Source organism: Leopardus geoffroyi, chromosome D1 (genome assembly GCF_018350155.1).
Source record: "Leopardus geoffroyi isolate Oge1 chromosome D1, O.geoffroyi_Oge1_pat1.0, whole genome shotgun sequence".
Classification (NCBI taxonomy): domain Eukaryota; kingdom Metazoa; phylum Chordata; class Mammalia; order Carnivora; family Felidae; genus Leopardus; species Leopardus geoffroyi.
In genome coordinates, this window is record NC_059329.1 from 87603434 (window position 1) to 87623165 (window position 19732).

Below are 19732 nucleotides of genomic sequence, written 5' to 3' on the forward strand. Positions count from 1 at the left end.
ACCCGTTTGGCTTAAGTATTTGATTTAACAGAAATATTCTTAGCATTTTCGATTTGGTGAATGTATGCTTATAGAGCTCCCTTTGATAGATCAGTTCATGATCAAATGATGACTGAGTACCTACTATGTGCCACACAATTTTCTCACTGCTGGGAATATAGCATTGAGAGAATTAAAGTTCCTACCCTTGGGACACTTGCCTAGCTGAGATGGTAGGGGATGTGACTCTTGATCTCAGGGTCGTGAGTTTGGGCCCCATGTTGGGTATAGGGATTACTTTAAAAGAAAAAAATGTTCCCGTCCTCATGGAACTTATATACTAGTGGGGGAGGGAAAAATAGGTAATAAACATATTTAGTTGGTTGGAAGTGCTATAGAGAACTATAAAGCAGGATAAAGGAGGAAAGGTAAGTTTATGTGTTGGCAGGGGCTTACCCTTCTATATTTAAAGTGGTCAGGGAGGGGCTTTCTAATAAGTGATATTTGAGCAGAAACACAAAGTGTAAGGGTAAAGAGATTATGTCCTGCTATTCCCTCTGCCTGGAACAGATTTTGAAACAGGAACTCTGATTAGAAACAGTAAGGAGGCCAGTGTGGGTGGATCAGAGCAAGTAAGTGGTATAGTGATGGGAAATATTAGATGTAGTTAAGGGCTGAATCATGTGTGACCTTGTAGGCCATTGTAAGGGATTGACTTTACTCTGAGATGGGAAGCTGTTGGGGGTTTTGAAGAGAAGAATGGTGTGGTCTGACTTGTGTTTTAAATGGAGCTGCTAACTTGAGAATAGGTGGTAGAGGACAGGGGCAGAAGCAAGAAGAACAGTTAGGAAGCTTTTGCAGTAATCCAGATGAGAGATGATGGTGGCTTGGATTAGGGTGATGGTAGTAAAGGTGGAGAAAAATGGTCAAATTCTGGATCTTTTTTGAAGTTGGAGTCAATGGGATCTGATGATAGGTGTGGAAAGTGAGAGAAGGAGAAGGGTCAAATTTGATTCTCCCAGATTATGAATCTGAGAAACTAGGATAACGTTGTCATTTCCTGAGATGGAGAAGGTTGGGGAAGGAGAGGTTTGGGGGAAATTGGGAGTTCTTTTTGAATGTGTTTAGTTTGAGATCTCTAATAGATACTGAAGAAGAGACGTTGAGTGGACAGTTGGATACATAGGTCTGGAGGTAAAGAGAGAGGTCTGGGTTGGAGAGACACATTTGAGAGTGGTAAGAATAGAGGTGGTATTTAAAACTCTGTGATTGGATGAGATCACTTAAGGGGAGTGAATGTTGATAGAGAAGTTGGACATCCAAGGACTGAGCCTTCGATACTCCAGAATTTAAAGCTTGTGGACATGAGATGGAACCAGAAAGGAATCTGAGAAGGGAATGCTAGTGAGATAAGGGGGAGAACAAAGAGTGGTGTTCTAGAAGACCAAATGCAGACAGTGTTTAAAGCAGGAGAGCATAATATAATCATCAAGTCCAGTAAGTCAAGAATATGGCAGTGCAGTGGCTGATAGTGACCTTGACAAGAGAGCTATTTTGGTGGAATGGTGGGGAAATGAAAGCCTGATGAGAGTAAGTTGAATACGGGGGCAGAATTGGAGGCAGCTTTTCTAAATAGCGCTTTTAAAAAGGACTTGTATAAAGGGGAAAAAAAGAAAGGAGTGATGGCTGATGGAGAGTGTATAAAGAAGATGGTTTGTGGCGGGGGGGGGGGAGGGAGAGAGAGAGAGAGAGAGAGAGAGAGAGAGAGAGAGAGAGAGACGAGGAGAGGGATGGGTGAAGAAATTGGTGGAGTGATATGCTTCAGTAAGTGAGCCTGGATGCCTTAGATAGAAGCACTGACAGATGCAAGTGGGCTAGTAGATGTGATGATGAGAAGGTGGAACTTTCTTTCAAATTCTATTTTTTTTTTCAGTAAAGTAGGATGCAAGGACAACAGTCCGGAATGAGGATGGGGAGGAGGTGGTGGCTTGAGAAGAGAGGAGGTGTGAATTTGGACAGTGGGAGTATGAATAAATTATGGGAATGTATATACTGTTTAACATTTTACACACATTCTTTTATAGGTAAAAGCATAAGATTAGTCCTTTAGATAATCTTCAGAGAATGTAGGGTCCGTAGAACTGCGTCTTTAAAAATGAAAATATGAAGGCTCTGGTAAATTACTTGCCAATGGAGGGGGAGAGCTAAGTGCTTACTCTTGAGCATTTGAAATACAGCTCTCTTTAGATGGTTTTCATTGTTTGAAGTTAGTGGCTCCTTACCAGACTCCAAAATTTGTCTTCCTAGAGCTTTTGCGCATTGATTCTCAATTTTTTAGTACCACCATAGCATAAAGTTCTTATGAAACTTACTGAAGGGAATTGCACCACGATCCACATTCTTTTAAAATGGATTGCCAGTATATGGACAAGAGGTTCTTTTAGTGCCCTAGAGGTTTGACAAAGAGGTAGCACAAGATTAACTCGATCATAAAGACTGCTGCATCAAATTAAAACAGAAAAATTGGTAGTTCCTTCAACACTCTTTTCCCTTTTGGATTTCTATTCCATCAAAGGCATTTTCTTCCTGTCCTGGCTAGTTCTGTCTGAGGCATCACTTGTCTTTGGTGCATAGCCTTTATGCTCTGACCTTCTTCAGCCCTGGAGCATTCTTGCTCCGCAGCATTGGGAGCTGATATATGGCCTCTCTTGGTTAACTTATTTTTCATACTAGCCAAAAAAGGTAGAAAAAATTCAAATGTCCATCACTTGATGAGTGGATAAGTAAGTCTGGTATATCCACACAATGGAATACAATTCAGCAATAAAAGTTAGTGAAGTACTGACACATGCTAGGACCTTGAAAACATGCCAGTGAAAGAAGCCACAAAAGATTATGTTAGATGATTCCAGAATAGGCAGATCTAAAGAGACCGAAGGATTTACTTTCGTGGTGGCCTCGGGATGGAGGAGTTTGGGAGGAATAGGGAGTAAATGCTAATGGATGTAGGATTTCTTTTTGGGATGATGAAAATGTTCTAAAGTTGATTGTGGTGATGGTTACACAATTCTGTGAATATATAAAAACCATTGAATCATACCATACCTTAATGAAAGTGTTATCTTAAAAAATGCCTACTGCATCTTCTACCTTAGGAAAACTGTTCTCATTTTAGTATTTTCATCCTTACTGAGTTTACCATTTATTTACCTTTTCCAAGTTGGTGTTGCATTTCTCTAGTATCTTTTTAGCATGTAGATAAATACTTGTGTAGAAGTATCATTATGAGGAGCCTGGATGACTGTACCTTTCAGTCTCACTGAGGGATGTTACTTACCGTCAGCTTCTGGCCCTTAGCTTGTCATTTCAGAAATTATTTGATTAGTGTTCTGGACTTGACCAGAACAGGGTGGTTCTGTCACTAGACTCACCAGAATCTGAAGTATATCAGCATTATGCTAATTTATTAATTTTAATGAGAAGTGAAGCTCTTAGGCAGACTAGATATTTACACTTGCCTAACCATTATATTCTCTATATGTAGAAAAGAAAACTTAATCTCTGTGAGTTAGGAATATGATAAACATTTGCAGGATGGCCATGAAATCATCATGTGAGTTCATAGTTTAGTGGTGTTTGTAGTGATGACCCAAGATATCTGTCTCTGTTACAAGAATGTAATTGTTCTTTGAGCTGGGTATCCTGAGCTCCTGAACTGAGATACCCTTTTTCCTAACAGGGCTGGTTTTTTGGGCCAGTAAGTGAATTTTCAACTTACAAAAGTAAATAAAGATGAAGTAAAGCAAATAAAATGTTCCATTAATAGTCATCTTCTTTTCTGAATGACAGGACTTCACTGTGTTCTTATTTGAAGCATCTGCTGCCAACATTCTCCTCTACTCTGGCAATAGTCCCCAGAGTTCAGTTTACATAGTTAAAAATTTTCTGTTTTCAGCTTCTCCACTTTACCCTATATTTTATATTAGTGTTTCAAGGTTTTAGAAAAGTAGAAAGAATTTATTCTTTAAAAAAAATTTTTTTAATGTTTTTATTTATTTTTGAGAGCAAGCGAGTGAGAGAGACAGAGCATGAGTGGGGGAGGGGCAGAGAGAGAGGCACACATAGAATCCAAAGCAGGCTCCAGCAGCACAGAGCCCGACGTGGGGCTTGAACCCACGAACCTCAAGATCATGACCTCAGCCGAAGTCAGACGCTCAACGGACTGAGCCACCCAGGTGCCCCAAAAGAATTTATTCTTAATGTTGATAAATTGGATTAAAAACACATGACAAGAAAAAAAAATAATAATGAAGAAACATGGCATTTTAGGTATATATTGCCTTTGTTACCATATGACCTAAATTTTTTAGTTTGTGGGTTCGACATTTCTAATTGTGAGTTATTATTTATAGAGTGGTGGACAAGAGGTTTAGTTATACTTTCCATTCAGTTAGACATGTTTGATATGTGCTTTGCTTGGTCTCCAGAAGTACAAATGATGTGTATTCCCTGTTATATCCTTAGCACTGCCACATTATAGCTGCGCAGAAGGGAGTTAGCGTAGATGAAAAAAGGAGTGGAGAATTTCCTTTAGGAGGAGAACAGAAAATTTAAGACTGGTCCACATATTAGAATCCCTGTTGTGATCATTTTTATACAAAAGTATAGTTAGCCCAGAGGAAGGATTTGAGAGCCAGTTAAGAAATAACCAGAAAACTAAGCTTTATTCATTACTGACAGATGTATATATTGTTCTTTCATTCATAATTAAAAATTAAAATATATATATATATTTATTTATTTTTGAGAGGCGGGGGAGGGGCAGAGCAAGAGGGAGACAGAATCTGATGCAGACTCCTCCACCAGGCTCCAAGCTGTCAGCGCAGAGCCTGACACGGGGCTCAAACTCACTAACTGAGAGATCATGACCTGAGCTGATCGACTGAGCCCCCCCGCCCCCCCGGCCAGGCACCCCGCATAATTTACTTTTTAAAGTTTAATGTATTATAAGACTGAGTGGTGAACTCTGACATCTCTGGCCATTTCATCTAGATTGTAAATGCTTTTAAGGTATTGCCTCCCAGCCTTTTACGTTGATCCACATAGAAAATGGTAATATTTTATGTCATGCTAGGGTAGACTGGAGAGAATTTGGGCACATTTGAATGGGACTTGGTGAGGAAATTTGTTGCATTTTCTTTATGATATATATGTATTTGAAAATAAAATAGCAAAAGTTTTGGGGAATCTTGTGGCAACCATGGAATTGTGTCTCTCAGATTCTGCTTTCAGAGAACCTCTTAGGGGGGAGCACAGTTGACTGAGAGTCTCCAGCTGTTGCACTTCAGGTTTGCATCTGGGTTGTTCCTACCTAGCTAGGGACCAAACATAGTAGGGGCATTAGAGTTGGACTATTCTTGCTTGGTGGGGAGCTCTTCTCACAGGTAATTTTTTGCTTAGAGATTCTGCATCGGCCCAGCCAAGACTTTCTCTTAATAGCACTGCAGTGGTGGGCTCTCTCTGTCCGACTCTCCCTTTGCCTCTCTCCTTTCACAGGTGTCAGAACTGCTCAAGGTCTGAGGGCTGTCTTCTCCTACTCCTGCCTCCTCTCCCTGCCTTCCCCCCAAGAAATTTCTTGTACATCTAACCTGCTTTCAGAAGACCGCAAATACACAATTTGTGTAAAACTTGCAGTTAAAATTCTTTCTAATTTTTTATTTTTATTTTTTAGAGAGGGAGAGGGAGAAGGGGGGGGGAGAGAGAGAGAGAGAGAGAGAGAGAGAGAGAGAGAAAGAGAAAATCCCAAGCAGACTCCGTGGTCAGCATAGAGCCCAGCATGGGGCTCTATCCCACGACCCTGGGATTACGACCTGAGCCGAAACCAAGAGTCAGGTGCTCAACCTATTGAGCCACCCATGCACCTCTCTTTCTTATTTTAGAATGAGAAATTTAAGTTTGCTTCTATGAGTATAACTTTTGTATCTCAAGTTTTATTCTTAAAGAGGCTTTATGCAGTTCCTGGTCAAGAGTTTGAAAAGATAGCTCCACATTCTTGTCACCATCAATTACAAATTTGGCTCATTTGTTAAGTGGTAGCAAACAGCAGAAGGAATTCATTGCTCTTTGTCTGATTGACAGAAACTGCTTTCTTATTGTTAACCAGGTATCAAATAATTTCAGTCTCTTTAAGTTGTATATCCAAGGCACTATCATTCTGTTAACTTTTCTTTCATTGCCAAATGTGATGTTGGAGTTTCCAGCAGCCAATTTCAAATCCCATTACGTTTTCATAGTAAATATTTCAAAATAATCATAAAACTCCTTAAAAAATTTTTTTTAATGTTTATTTATTTTTGACAGAGAGAGAGAGACAGAGCATGAGCGGGGGAGGGGCAGAGAGAGAGGGAGACACAGAATCCAAAGCAGGCTTCAGGCTCTGAGCTGTCTGCACAGAGCCTGAAGCAGGGCTCAAACCCACGAACTGTGAGATTATGGCCTAGCCGAAGTGGATGCTTAACTGACTGAGCTACCCAGGCGTCCCTACTCTTGATTAACTCTTGTGGCCATTTCTCTTTCTTTCTGCCTAGGCTTCTATTCCTCAAGGTCAGTTCAAACTCATTTCAGTCTGATCCTTTTTTTGTGTGTGACCCAACCTTTATAGGAATGACTTATTTGAGAAATGTTTACTAAGTGCATATTCTCTGCTAGGTTCTGTGTATATCATAATGAACAAAAAAAGGGTAAGATCTTCTGTCTTTTGTACAATATTGTGAATATGTAAGATTGATAACTCAGTGTAACTTGTTTTTTCCCCTCTTTCTACACAATTTAGCATTTGGTTATATCTGAATATAATTCACATGTATGCATCTACACAAACCCTTACTGACTAAGCATTTTGTCAAAAGAATGAAAGTATTTTATAACTATGTTCTAAAGATCTTTTATGGCGTGGTTTTTAATAAATGCTTGTGGATTAAGAGTCTGTTGAACCTTAAGTATTAATTACAGCAGAGATGTCCAGGAGCAGAAGAGTCACTGGACAGATTCTAAATCAATGGAGAAAACAGCTTGCTTATCCCTAGAACTTACTGTGATCAGAAGAGCTGTAGGGAGAAGATGGAACGGTCTTCCCATTGGTCTAACTACTTGAGCCTGGGGCTTTGGTTCTCAACTTTGGCCATGTATTGGAATCACCTGGGAGCTTTAAAAAAATACTGATTCCTAAGTCTCTCCCACTCCCCACCCCTCCCCTCCTCAAGTTTCTGATTTAATTGGTATGGAGTGTGGCCAGGACCAAGTGATTATAATGTACAGCCAAGATGGAGAACCACTGGCTTAGGAGATAATGACAGCAGTATCAGTTAAAGAAATTAGCAGAAGCCTTATTTTGCTTAACTGTATATTTTGTCTAACTTATCTTGTCTAACTGTATATAATATGTATGCTGAGAGGACCTGGGAACAGTGCCATCCTGGCACTAATGAGGACCCATAGCTCATTGACAGAGTTCTGACTGGTTAAGTCTGGGAAATTTAGAGTATCAAAATAGATAACTACAGTAATGGATTATAACGCACTGGATAAAATAGGGTTCCATTAATTTAGGCTCACATAGGCAAATAAATGAGTAAATTGAAAATTTGATAAGAAAAGGATTATATATACAGTCGCAAACTGAAATCCTGCAAAATATTTAATTACAAAGGGAAAAGGAGGAACAAAGTGAACATTATTAGTACTAGAACAAATCAAAATTGTATGTCACCTGACGGCACATAATGAGAAAAAAAACATCACTTCTCTAATACTCTTCCCAAAGATGTATAACCTGGATCTAATTATGAGGAAACACCAGGCAAACATGCACTGAGAGACATTCTACAAATAACTAACCTGTAATATCTTATGCCAAGGTCATACAAATGAAGGAAAGACCCAAATTATTCTAAAAAAGAGATACTACAACTAAATGCAGTGCATGGTTCGGAATTGGATCCTTTTGCCATAAAGGACATTCATTATTAGTATAATTGACCAAACTTGGGGTATGGGGCTTAGATAATAGAGATGTACCAGTGTGCATTTCCTGATTTTGATGATTGTATTGTGGTTATGTGGGAGAATATCCTTGTTTGTAGGAAATACAAAGTATAGAGTTATTTAGCAAATTACTCTCAAGTGGTTCAGGAAAAAAACCCACTCATTGCATTGTTCTTATAACTTCTCTGTAAGTTTGAGACTGTTCAGGGTAACCATGATTGTATGGCTTACTTGGGAATTACATAGCTGTATGTGAAGCCTCTCAGAATGTTAATTTTATCATGGCAGGGCATGTGAAGTAGCACATATTTATCTGGGCATGATATTTTTCATGGAATACATTTTCCAAGTTATCAGAGCTTGTCAACTGATAAAATACTTTCTACCTGTTTCGATGTCCTTTATTTTCTGCCTCTTAAAATTGTACTTGGTCTTGTCCCATTTGGATGACTAATGGTCCTGGTTTGGTGAATATTTATTATTGTGTTCTGAAGTAATATCTAGGACTAGATCCACTTTTAGCCTTTGGGGTTGTTTTGTTTTGCTCTTATCTTTCAGTGTCTGGTTTTCAATTCTGTTGATGTCACAGTGTATGTATTTCATAGTTTTCCAGTTCTCTTTCTAGTGTATTATTTCTAATTTGTTACAGTTGCAAAGTCAAGATCTGTGCTTTTTTCCCCTTTTTAATATGTTAATAAAATTCTCTATGAGATTAAGTTTAGAGATTTTTATCCTAGCAATGGTTGTATTCATTGTACCCTTTTAAGCTTAATGGCTAGGCTTCAAAGAGTTCTGAAAAGTGAAGTTACTATAAATAGAAGGTGACTTCTCTGTCATTTATTAACTTTTCTTAGAATGTCAGATGAATTAAGATAATTTTAGAGGGAAATCACTCTTTTTTTTTTTTCTTTCGATTTCAGAGCTCCAGAGATTATATTGGGGTTGCCATTTTGTGAAGCCATAGACATGTGGTCATTGGGATGCGTGATTGCAGAATTATTCCTTGGATGGCCACTCTACCCAGGAGCCTTGGAGTATGATCAGGTAACAAAACTTCATGATCATCGAGGTAGAATTTATAGAATGTAAAGAAAAATAGTAGACTTATATGAATGCATTTCCCAAGTATATAATACCTGTCAAAATCTTTTTAAAATAAAATAACAAAATCTGAGACCTTAGAGAATTTAAATTCAAGATCTCAAAACTGTATTTGGTTGTTTAAAAACTTTTATAACAATTGAAGTAAGCTTTCATAAACAAAGTTACGATCCACAGGTCCCAAAACAGTTCTGCAAAAAACACTTGGGAGAATTTTTTGTATCATTTTTACGCTACAGACCTATAAAGGGCTGGACTGTATCCATTTAAATAATAGAGCTATGCTTGGGTGACAACTTTGATGGTGGATGAAATGTCAGCCACTTCCAAGGAATAAAAGGCCTCATAACTATTGGTCTTAAATCAACAACCATTATTGGACTTAAGTACTTCAGTCACTTGAGCCCTCTTTAGTATTTTAAGTTGTTTTTGAACGGTGCTGAAAATCTGTTTAACATTACTTAAATGATTCTCCATCAGGCTGTGTGCTGGCAGCTCAGAGCCTGGAGCCTGCTTCTGATTCTGTGTCTCCCTCTCTTTCTGCCCCTCCCCTGCTTGCTCTCTGTCTCTTTCTCAACTAATAAACATTAAAAAATAAAAAAAAATAAATAAATGATTCTCAGTAGAATCCAGCAAATTATTTCATGAAACACTTTTCATGATAGTTTCAGTTATGTTCATTAGCCTCTCTAAGCTATTAGATCATATTGTTTGCTGTTTTATTTTTTTGTTTTTGTTTTTAATACCAAGGTTATTTTTGGAGTAATTATAATCTTAATCAGTATTTTTTGAAAAAGTTTCATAGCATCCCCCTTGTTAGATAGATATATATACTCAAATCATATTTTAGTGGAAAACATTAGTCAAAACTAACAAAGTGATTATGTCAGTTTTGTCTTCAATTGGTTTGTAGTGGATAAATATAATTTTTATTTAAACAATATAGTGTTTAACTTTTAATGAAAAAATAGAACATTTCAATGCACACATAATCTAATTGTAACAATGAAATGTGCCTTATTTCTGACTTTCAGGGCTTAGCTTTCTATATCAAAAAGGGTCTGAGAGGTTGTGAATTTGGTGACTTAAGTGTTGCTGAAGTGATTCTACAAGTCATTTAATAGTAATTATGAGATCAGATGTTATCATTAACTTTAATCTCTTCTTCCATAGACTTTCTACCCATAAGTCTCCTCTTTTAGGCTGGGCTTCCTATATTCTCTGCTCTTCTCCCTCCGTGTTCAGCATTCCTTTTAGAAGGTAGTTTCTGTAACCTTTTCCATACAAACATCTTGGCTTCCTTCAGCTTTTTACCCAGCCACTAACTTTGATGCAGATGGCTAGACTGTGGCTAGTTTTGAACGAGTTGGTGATCTAGTTGCAGAATCCAATAATCTCTTAGCTGTTGAAGGACCAAGGGTACCAGTCACATGCTAGAAGTATACCTCTGGTTTTGTGGGTTACAAGTTATGACATGTATGGTATTATGGAGCAGAACACCATCTTGTGGCAACTTCAGATAGATTTGCTGCTGTACTTTGGATTGGGATTTTTACAGTTCTAGTCTTGGACACCTGTTGTTAGTACTGAGAAGGACCCTACAGATTTTCTAGTTATACTCTTTCCTGTTTTTTTTTTTTTTGTTTGTTTGTTTTTTAAAAAATTTTTTTTTTTCAACGTTTATTTATTTTTGGGACAGAGAGAGACAGAGCATGAACGGGGGAGGGGCAGAGAGAGAGGGAGACACAGAATCGGAAACAGGCTCCAGGCTCTGAGCCATCCGCCCAGAGCCCGACGCGGGGCTCGAACTCACGGACCACGAGATCGTGACCTGGCTGAAGTCGGACGCTTAACCGACTGCGCCACCCAGGCGCCCCACTCTTTCCTGTTTTTTAAAGAGGATAATTGAGGTCCAGAAAAATGAAATGACTTGTTAAAAGTCACAGTGGTACTTTAAGACAAAGCCTTGATCAAACCTCAGTTTTTCTAAATTTCATAATAGATATCTTTTAAAACAGAGAACAGGTGTTAATCTGATTCAGATTAGCAGTACTTTCAGGATGTATATTACTTTAATTCCGAAAGGGTATAATAATTTAAAAAATAATTAGCATATAGCATCAGTAGTTGCATATTATCAGTTTGATGTTTTAAAAGTTATTTTCCAATAACTTTTCCAATAACTCAGGGTATTTTCCAATAACGCAAGGGAATAGGATTGATGATGTGAGCATTCTTGTTTGGTTTCAGTCTTAGACTTTACACATATTTCCAAATATGATGTATGCTGTATAGGTTTTGATAAAGGTCAGATGTCAAATAGAGCTCCCTCTATTCCCAATTTTCTAAGTTGTTTCTTTTATCCTAAATTGGTTTGGACTTTCAGTGCCTATTCTATTCTGTGCTATGCTATGCTATGCTATGCTATGCTATGCTATGCTATGCTATGCTATTTTTATTCATTCATTCAGAGTGCAAGCGGGGGACAGGGGCAGAGGGAGAAAGAATCTTAAGCAAGCTCAGCGCTCAGCATGGAGCCCGACATGGGGCTTAATCCCATGACCCTGGGATCATGACTTGAGCCGAAATTCAGAGTTGGACGCTCAACTGACTGAGCCACCCAGGTGCCCCTCAAATGCTTTATGCATCTATTAAAATGTTCACCTAAGTATTTCTAGGGGTTGTATTTTACTTTAGTCTACTTATTAATGCGGTTTGATTTCATAGATTTTCCCCAGCTTCCTAGATTAAGATCATCAATTAGGATGTGAAGAGGCCATCAGTAGGGTATGCCTTTGTCCGTTACCTGTTCCTTGTTCCAGTCATCTGCTGCCCTCATGTACTTGGGCACATAATTGGGGTGTTATTGTTATTTTATTTTTTAACTCATTTTTTTGCCTACAGTGGCAGTGCAGTGGGTAATAGTAATATTACTAATTAATACTTACTGAGCTCTTTTATATGCCAGAAACTGTTCTTAAACTTTCATTAACTCACTTAATGCTCACAATAACCCTGTGAGGTACATTCTACTATTGCCTCTGTTTTACAGATGAAGAAACCAAGGTGTGGGGAAGTTAAATAACTTGCCCAAGAATCCAACACAGGCAATCAGAATCCAGAATCTTTCCTGTTAGCAGTGGACCACGTCTACGCTACCTTGTGGATAATGATACTTTCCATAAGTATCATTACAGTAGGGGAGAGAGTTAAAAGGACCCAACCAAACCCTGCACCAGTCTGTGCTCAATCCCTGGCACCAGCCCTCTTCCAGACTTTCCACTTCCAGATGTCCACTTTCACCTTCCCAACTGTCTCTCTGCTGTCACTTGAAGAGGATTTTCATGGTCTTTATGTTAGTTTCTCAAATCCATCAACCTCCACTGGCATTCTGTCTCCAGACTGAGTTTTAGTGATGGAGCCAGGAGCTTAGTTTATCATTTTGTTCTACGACGACATTTTGTATAAATGTTTATCTCTCAGAATGTATGAGAGTACAAGATACTCTTTTTAGTGTTTGCTTTTATTAATAGCATTGCTTTTAATACCAGAAGTGTTCTTCTATTACAAATCTATCAGTATTACTTATAAAGAAGGGACATTAGCCAATGAATTTGGAAAATTCAATTCAGCACGAACATAGAGCAGTTCTATATTTTATACATCTAGTAATAACTTTAATCTAAAATTGACAGAACCAAAAAAGAAAATAGATAAACCCACAGTCATAATTAGAAATTTTTAGCACATTTCTTTTAGTAACTGGTAGAGCAAAAGTAGAAAAAAAATAGTATACAGAGGATTTGAGCCCATGAATAAGTTGATTTAATGACACAGGCATGTAGTACTACATCCAAAACTACACATAAATTGTAGAATACATACTTTTCAAGTACACATGGAACATTTACAAAAATAAAGACTTTCTATGAAATATAACTTATCTCTTAGGTCTTGTCTTAATGTCTAACCTTTATTTAATCTTCTAATGCAATAACAGTTTTGTTTTTTTCCCAAAGGAAGTGAAAAAGAATTAACAGTAGACCTATAATTATTATATACTTAAAAGCCACATTTGGGTCACCAGGAAAAAATTCATAGATTATTTTAATTCTGCCTTATGGGGTTTGTGTTCTAGCTCTTTAATCATCTTTATCATCTATTTCTTAAAGCTTTTCCAAGGCAATTTCCTCTTTGAATTTTGGACTCTACAGTTAGGCATTGACCATGTCGAGAATTCCTCACGTCGTATTTTCTCATCTCTGCATTTCATTCCCATTTGTACACCAGCGTTTTGGTGTATGTGTTTAGAGAAAGCTGTCCTGTGAATTAGTGCTTGAATCCCTTCCTGTCTTAATTATAATACGACAGTATACTGTCTTATTACTGTTCTGTGTATTGGTTTTAACCTATATTTACGAGGAAAATATCAAAAATATTCCAGGGAATTAAATAAATTTTATGGATGGCTAGACAGTATTAACTTGGTAAATGTTGATCGTTCTTGCAAAATGTTTGTTGGAGTTTAGATAGAATCTCATCCAGAACAGCTAAAAGTCTGAATTTATATTCGAATTATCTTACTTGGTAATTTCAAGTTATATCCTGTGTAAGAAAAATAAAGTTCTCTATTTCAACTCCTGAGTGTTTAGGGGGAGTAGGAATCTTTGAAGAATTCTATTTTATCCGGCTATTTGGGTTGCATAGAGACCTTCTCAAGTAGCTGGCTCTTTATGTGTAGACTATCACAAAAATCCAAGAATGGAGCTATAATATGATTGGACTTTGTGAAGTCTAGAGTTGGAGGTGCTTTTGGATTCAAAGAGACATTTAATGGAATTAATAGGCTTCAGTAGAACTTCGCTCTGGGGCTGGATAAGTGTGAATTAGATGCTCTTTAAGTATTTTTATCTATTCTGATTTTAATTTGCTACTCTGAGTTTCTGCTTACAGTTAACTTTGGTTATGTTAACATGGCCATTAGACTCCAGGTGCATTCAGCTCATTCCTCAACAGTGATTGATATTTCTTAGTTCACATTCCTGACATTGTAAGTCTAATTTGCTTATTAGCTTATTTATAGTTGAGTTCACAACATGAATTTATGAATGAATCACTTCTGAGTCAGGTTTTCACCCTTCATTCACTGGGGACAGAGGAGGCAAAGGCTGAGTCTTTTCATGTATTAGGAGTTATAGATGGAACAGGGTTTTTTTTCTCCCCCAGAAGACAGAGCAGGCATTATGACCAAAAATAAACTCACAAGATCGCTTGCCATTTTTTTTTTCAGTGCCATTTCAATTGCCCTATTCTGTGTTCTTTTAACACTTTATTTTCTTCTTCATAATGGCACTTCCTAGCTTAATTGCAGATTACATGCTTAAACATTTATCTATTTTACTGAACTATATGCTTTTGAAGGTTGGCACCATGTTTTACTCATCTGCATATCTTTAGCATTTGACACATAGTAAATGCTCTGTGCATGTTTGTTGAATTGTGGAACGCCTTTCCCACCATCTGAAAGACTCTGATGTAACATCTAGGTACTGGACCCTTAGTACTTTTCACTTTCGGTTTTCATAAAACAAGGAACTCAGCCACTCGGGGGATGTGGGGTGAGAGAAGGCACCACACTTTAAGTGAAATGAAATGGATTTGTAAGGTGGATATTTTAGTTGTCATTTCAGGTAAAATTGAGGATACAAATATGGGTAACTATCTCTGTTGTCTAGAGACTCTACAGTCTAATAGGGAAAACAGACGTGTAAGAAAATAATTGTATTACAGTATTATAAATGTATTAAAATGGTTCTGTTTTAGGTTGATGGGAACACAGAGGAAAGGAATTATCTTTGTTTGAGAAGGTTGGGTAAAGCTGTATAGAGGAGAAGTTCTTGAACTGGGTCTTGAAGAAGGAACGGTACTAAAGTTTGTTGTTGTGGGACTTGGTGAAGTTGGGTGGGGAGGGGCACAGGGACATTGTTAAGTAGGAGTTAGCAGTTTAGGAAGGAGAACCAGCCCATGCAAAATTTAGTGTGGTGCTAGGTGGGCTGCTGCTTTAAAGGACCATGTAAAGAGCAGGGAAGAGATAAAGCTCAAAGCCTGAATGCTATGATTGGAGGTTTGGAATTGATCCTGTAGGCGGTAAAGTAATTTTATACAAGGGGGTAACAGTCAGATTTGTGTTTTACCAAAAATGGCTGTTAGCAGTGTGAATACTGAATTGGGGGTGAATGGATGGCATCATTAGGGAGGCAGATAAGCTACTTAGGAGGCTTGTGAAATTGTGTAACTCAGAATTGAAGAAGACTTGAAATGGAGATGGAGAGAAGGGACAGTTATGTGGGACCGTGATGATGGAGAGGTATGTGTCTGGTATAAATTTCAGATTTCTGATTTGGGGGTTTGGTGTTGCTGGGAAATACACGAGGATTAACAGGAAAATGAGTCGAGGATATGTTCATTTTGAGGTGCTTAAAGTCCAACCAGATGGAGAGTTTCCATAAGCAGTTGGATCTACAGCTCCAGAGCTAGAGATAAATATTTAGATACAGATTTAGAGATAAAATTGTGGGCACTTGGGGCTTATAGAGGGAAAGAGGACAGATAAAACTTCTACCCTACTGGTAAAGCCCTCAGCCTGTTAGTTCACTTTCACCCCTTGTCATTTTCTACTTAGTGAATCTCTGCACTTCAGTATCTGAGTATGTGGTATTTACTCCTGATTGTCCATATTTATTCATATTATACCCTTAGCATAAATCATAATAAGGTTTCCTAAAGAACTCTTACTTGTCCTTTAAGACTCAACTTGAGCATCACCTCTTTTGGAACTTTATGTGACTTCGGTTATTTTAGGTGTCCCTTCTCTGTCTTTCCATAAGCATGTATTTACTCTGGTACAACTCTGTATTATAATTGTTTACTTGTATGCTCCCCACTAGACTGCATTTCTTGAGGGCATAGACTACGTCATTGAATTCTTAACCTAACATCTAGTTTAGTGTCTGATACAGAATACATGTTCAATTAATATCTATTACGTGAAAGAATAAACTCTTCTGTTTTGTATATTATTTTTCAGATTCGATATATTTCTCAGACTCAAGGTTTACCAGGAGAACAGCTGTTAAATGTGGGCACGAAATCCACAAGATTTTTTTGCAGAGAAACAGATATTTCTCATTCTGGTTGGAGATTAAAGGTAATTCATTAAAAAAGAAAAAATTTGGAAAAAAATTTTTCTAAGGTGCTTCATGTAGATAATACCCTCCATGCCTATTTTTATTTTACTGCATTTCTGCCTCCTTCTGAATTTTCATTTTTGACCCCCTCTCTTTTTAATGGGGGGGAAAAAAAGCCCTCCCTGAATAACTTAGCTCATTCTCTAACCTGACAACATAATTATTAACTCATCTTAAATGGCTTTTTAAATTTTGTGTATGTAATTACTTTTGTGTTGTGTGTTTCATCTTCTCTACTCAGTTTCCCATTATTAAGCTTTATAGGACAGGGACTGAATTTCAACATTTACTCCATAACCCAAGTACCTAATTTATTCTTAGGCTTTTTGGGGGCTTAGTAAATCCCCAGTGATTAACTTTATAGCCAGTTACTTTTTCATATGTATATATTTTTTTTTAACTGAACCAAGCTCTTCTCATTTTTCTTTTGGTACTTTTAAAAAGCACATTTTTGATAATTACTCTTTTAAAATTCCTTGCCTTAGAATATTCAGTGTTTTAGACTAAATGTGCCAGAACTAAAGAAATAAAGAATTTCCAAATGGTGGATAATAATATATTATTTCCCCTCTTTGATATATCCAATAAGACACTAGAAGAGCATGAGGCAGAGACAGGAATGAAGTCTAAAGAAGCCAGAAAGTACATATTCAACAGTCTGGATGATATAGTGCATGTGAGTACCACAGTCATGTTTGTTAGTCTTCTGTGCTTACGATGATAGACCTGAATGCCAAGGATACCACATGTTCATCATCTTCTAAATGACTATAGAGTGCTGTTGGTTTTAAGCTTTTCAAACAAAACTGATTCTAAGGTTTCAGCCCTTTAGGAACTAAACTGCATTTGTCTTTATCAAATATTATTAATTCCATCCTGTTCTTTAGTAGAAAGTATTTTCTTCAAAAGGGGAAATCCTAGCTCTACAAATTTCTTTTCTTTGCATTTGTTAGAAATGGATATTTGTTAAAATATTCATTAATTTTTTTTACTTTGAATCCTATTTGGTACTTTGAAACATTTTCTGAATTTATGAAACTCAATTATTTGTTCTTGTTTCAAAACAGTTGTAGTTCTCTGTTCCTTCCTGTGTTGTGTTTTTTTAAAACTGAAACTTTAACATCTATTACCTTTTATGGCTTATTTGTATTTGATGACTTGAAATTTTGATATTGTAGGTGAACACAGTGATGGATTTGGAAGGAAGTGATCTTTTGGCTGAGAAAGCTGATAGAAGAGAATTTGTTAGTCTGTTGAAGAAAATGTTGCTAATTGATGCAGATTTAAGAATTACTCCAGCTGAGACTTTGAACCATTCTTTTGTTAATATGAAACATCTTCTAGATTTCCCTCATAGCAACCAGTATGTTATTTTAAAATCTTCATTATTTTTTTGAAAGAGTACATTTATTTATTTGTTTGTTTGTTTATTTATTTATTTATTTATTGAGCATGAGTAGGGGAGGCACAGAGAGAGAGGGGGAGAGAGAGAATCTCAAGCAGACTCCGTGCTGTTAGCACGGAGCCCACAGTGGGGCTTGATCCCACCGTGAGACCATGACCTGAGCCAAAATCAAGAGACGCTTAACCGACTGAGCCACCCAGGTGCCCCATTTAAAGTCTGTTAAAATGGCATGGAGAAATAATACTAAGTCTTAGAAAATTAGTGTTTTAGAGAAATGATTCAATATATCTATTAAATGTAAATTAAGCTAACTCGACCAAATTCACATAGACTAGTAAGTGGCAGCACAGTACTGGAATATGAATCTGAGTTGCATTCCAATGTTCTTTTTCCAAAGTACCATACTGAAAATGACTGAGTGATTTTTTTACATGACATTCTTAACTTAATAGCCAGGCGTATGTAATAAAAGGAAGTATTAACAGTTTTCCTCCCTCTTTTGAGTCCTACAGACTCCATCTTTAATTTCCTTTCTCATCGTTTGCTTTCCTTGCCCACACCTTCTCCTCTGTGTTGTGGAAGGAAAGGAGGGTTTAAAAAAAAAATTTTTTTTTTGTTTTTAACATTTATTTCTGAGAGAGAGAAAGAGCCTGAGTGGGAGAGGAGCAGAGAGAGAGAGAGAGAGAGGGAGGGAGACACAGAATCCAAAGCAGGCTCTGAGCTGTCAGCACAGAGCCCAATAGGGGGGCTCGAACTCACAAACCGTGAGATCATGACCTGAGCCAAAGTCAGATGCTTAACCGACTGAACCACCTGGGTGCCCCAGGAAAGAAGGGTTTTTATGGGTTAATGGAAAAGAATATACGTATGCTCACATTGAGAAGGTCTTATCAGAGTTACCTTAGGTAAAGCTTATGCATTCTTTGAACCCCACACCTCTTCTTTGTAAGGCTGCAGGGGGTAATGTAAATGACTACTTAAAACAACTTTTTATATTTTAAAATTACTGAGAGTGTCTGGGTGGCTTGGTTTTAGTTAAGTGCCCAAGTTAGGCTGAGGTCATGATCTCACAGCTTGTGAATTTGAACCCCTCATCGGGCACTCTGCTGTTAGTGAGGTGCTTGCACTCTCTCTCAAAAATAAATAAACATTAAAAAAATGACTGAATGAAGAAGTTTATAGGGTTGAACCAGTATCCGTTATTGTGGATTCCCCTTAAAATTGTTATTTTTCTCTCCAACAGTTGAAGATATCTAATGATTTCCATATATAAGCACTTTGAAAATAACATAACTATATATTTTGTATCGATAGTTTAGGGATGTGGAGATCTAGAAATTTTGGAAAAATTATTTAGAGCAAGGGTCATGAAATTATAGTTGTGCTAGTCAAAAAATGCTTACTGTTGCTTTGATGTCTTAGAAAATATTGCGGATATAAGATAACATTTCCACTAGCTTTAAAATTCAATCTTTTGTGGGTTTTTCTGGTAGAAATAGTATTGAAAATAAGCAGATTAAGTGCAAGTCAGATAATTTTTTCTTTTAGAAATAATTTATAAATTTTAAACTACCCTTAACATTTAAAATATTACAGTTACCTCCCCCCCCCCCCGTTTTTTTTTTTTTTTGCAGTGTAAAGTCCTGTTTTCACATTATGGATATTTGTAAGTCCCACCCAAATTCATGTGACACAAATAATCACAATAAAACTTCACTTTTAAGACCAGTTGCTTCAGGCAGTACTGCTAACCTGACAGCAAATTTTACTAAAATTGGCACATTAAGAAATCAGGTAAGAACTTCTAATATTTAACAATTTGTACTCCTTTTTTAATGATTGCTCATTTTGCTTTTGAAGTATATAGAAGTCTCATGTCAGTAATTAGAAGTCACAGTGCCGGGGAGGTTCTCGCTAAGGTTATTCTGTAAAATCTCTACCATTTCAGGGCAACGAT

General features: G+C 37.2%; 1 protein-coding gene across 7 annotated transcripts in view; it reads left to right on the forward strand.

Annotated features, from left to right (window-relative positions):
• HIPK3 (homeodomain interacting protein kinase 3) overlaps positions 1-19732 on the forward strand; it is a 93021-nt gene that overhangs the window by 59014 nt on the left and 14275 nt on the right. For all 7 annotated transcript variants that reach the window (XM_045484906.1, XM_045484900.1, XM_045484902.1 and 4 more), the window contains exons 3-7: positions 8943-9066; positions 16211-16330; positions 16960-17046; positions 17549-17733; positions 19410-19569. In XM_045484906.1, the coding sequence (XP_045340862.1) occupies positions 8943-9066; positions 16211-16330; positions 16960-17046; positions 17549-17733; positions 19410-19569 (676 nt within the window). The remainder of the gene's footprint in view (positions 1-8942; positions 9067-16210; positions 16331-16959; positions 17047-17548; positions 17734-19409; positions 19570-19732) is intronic.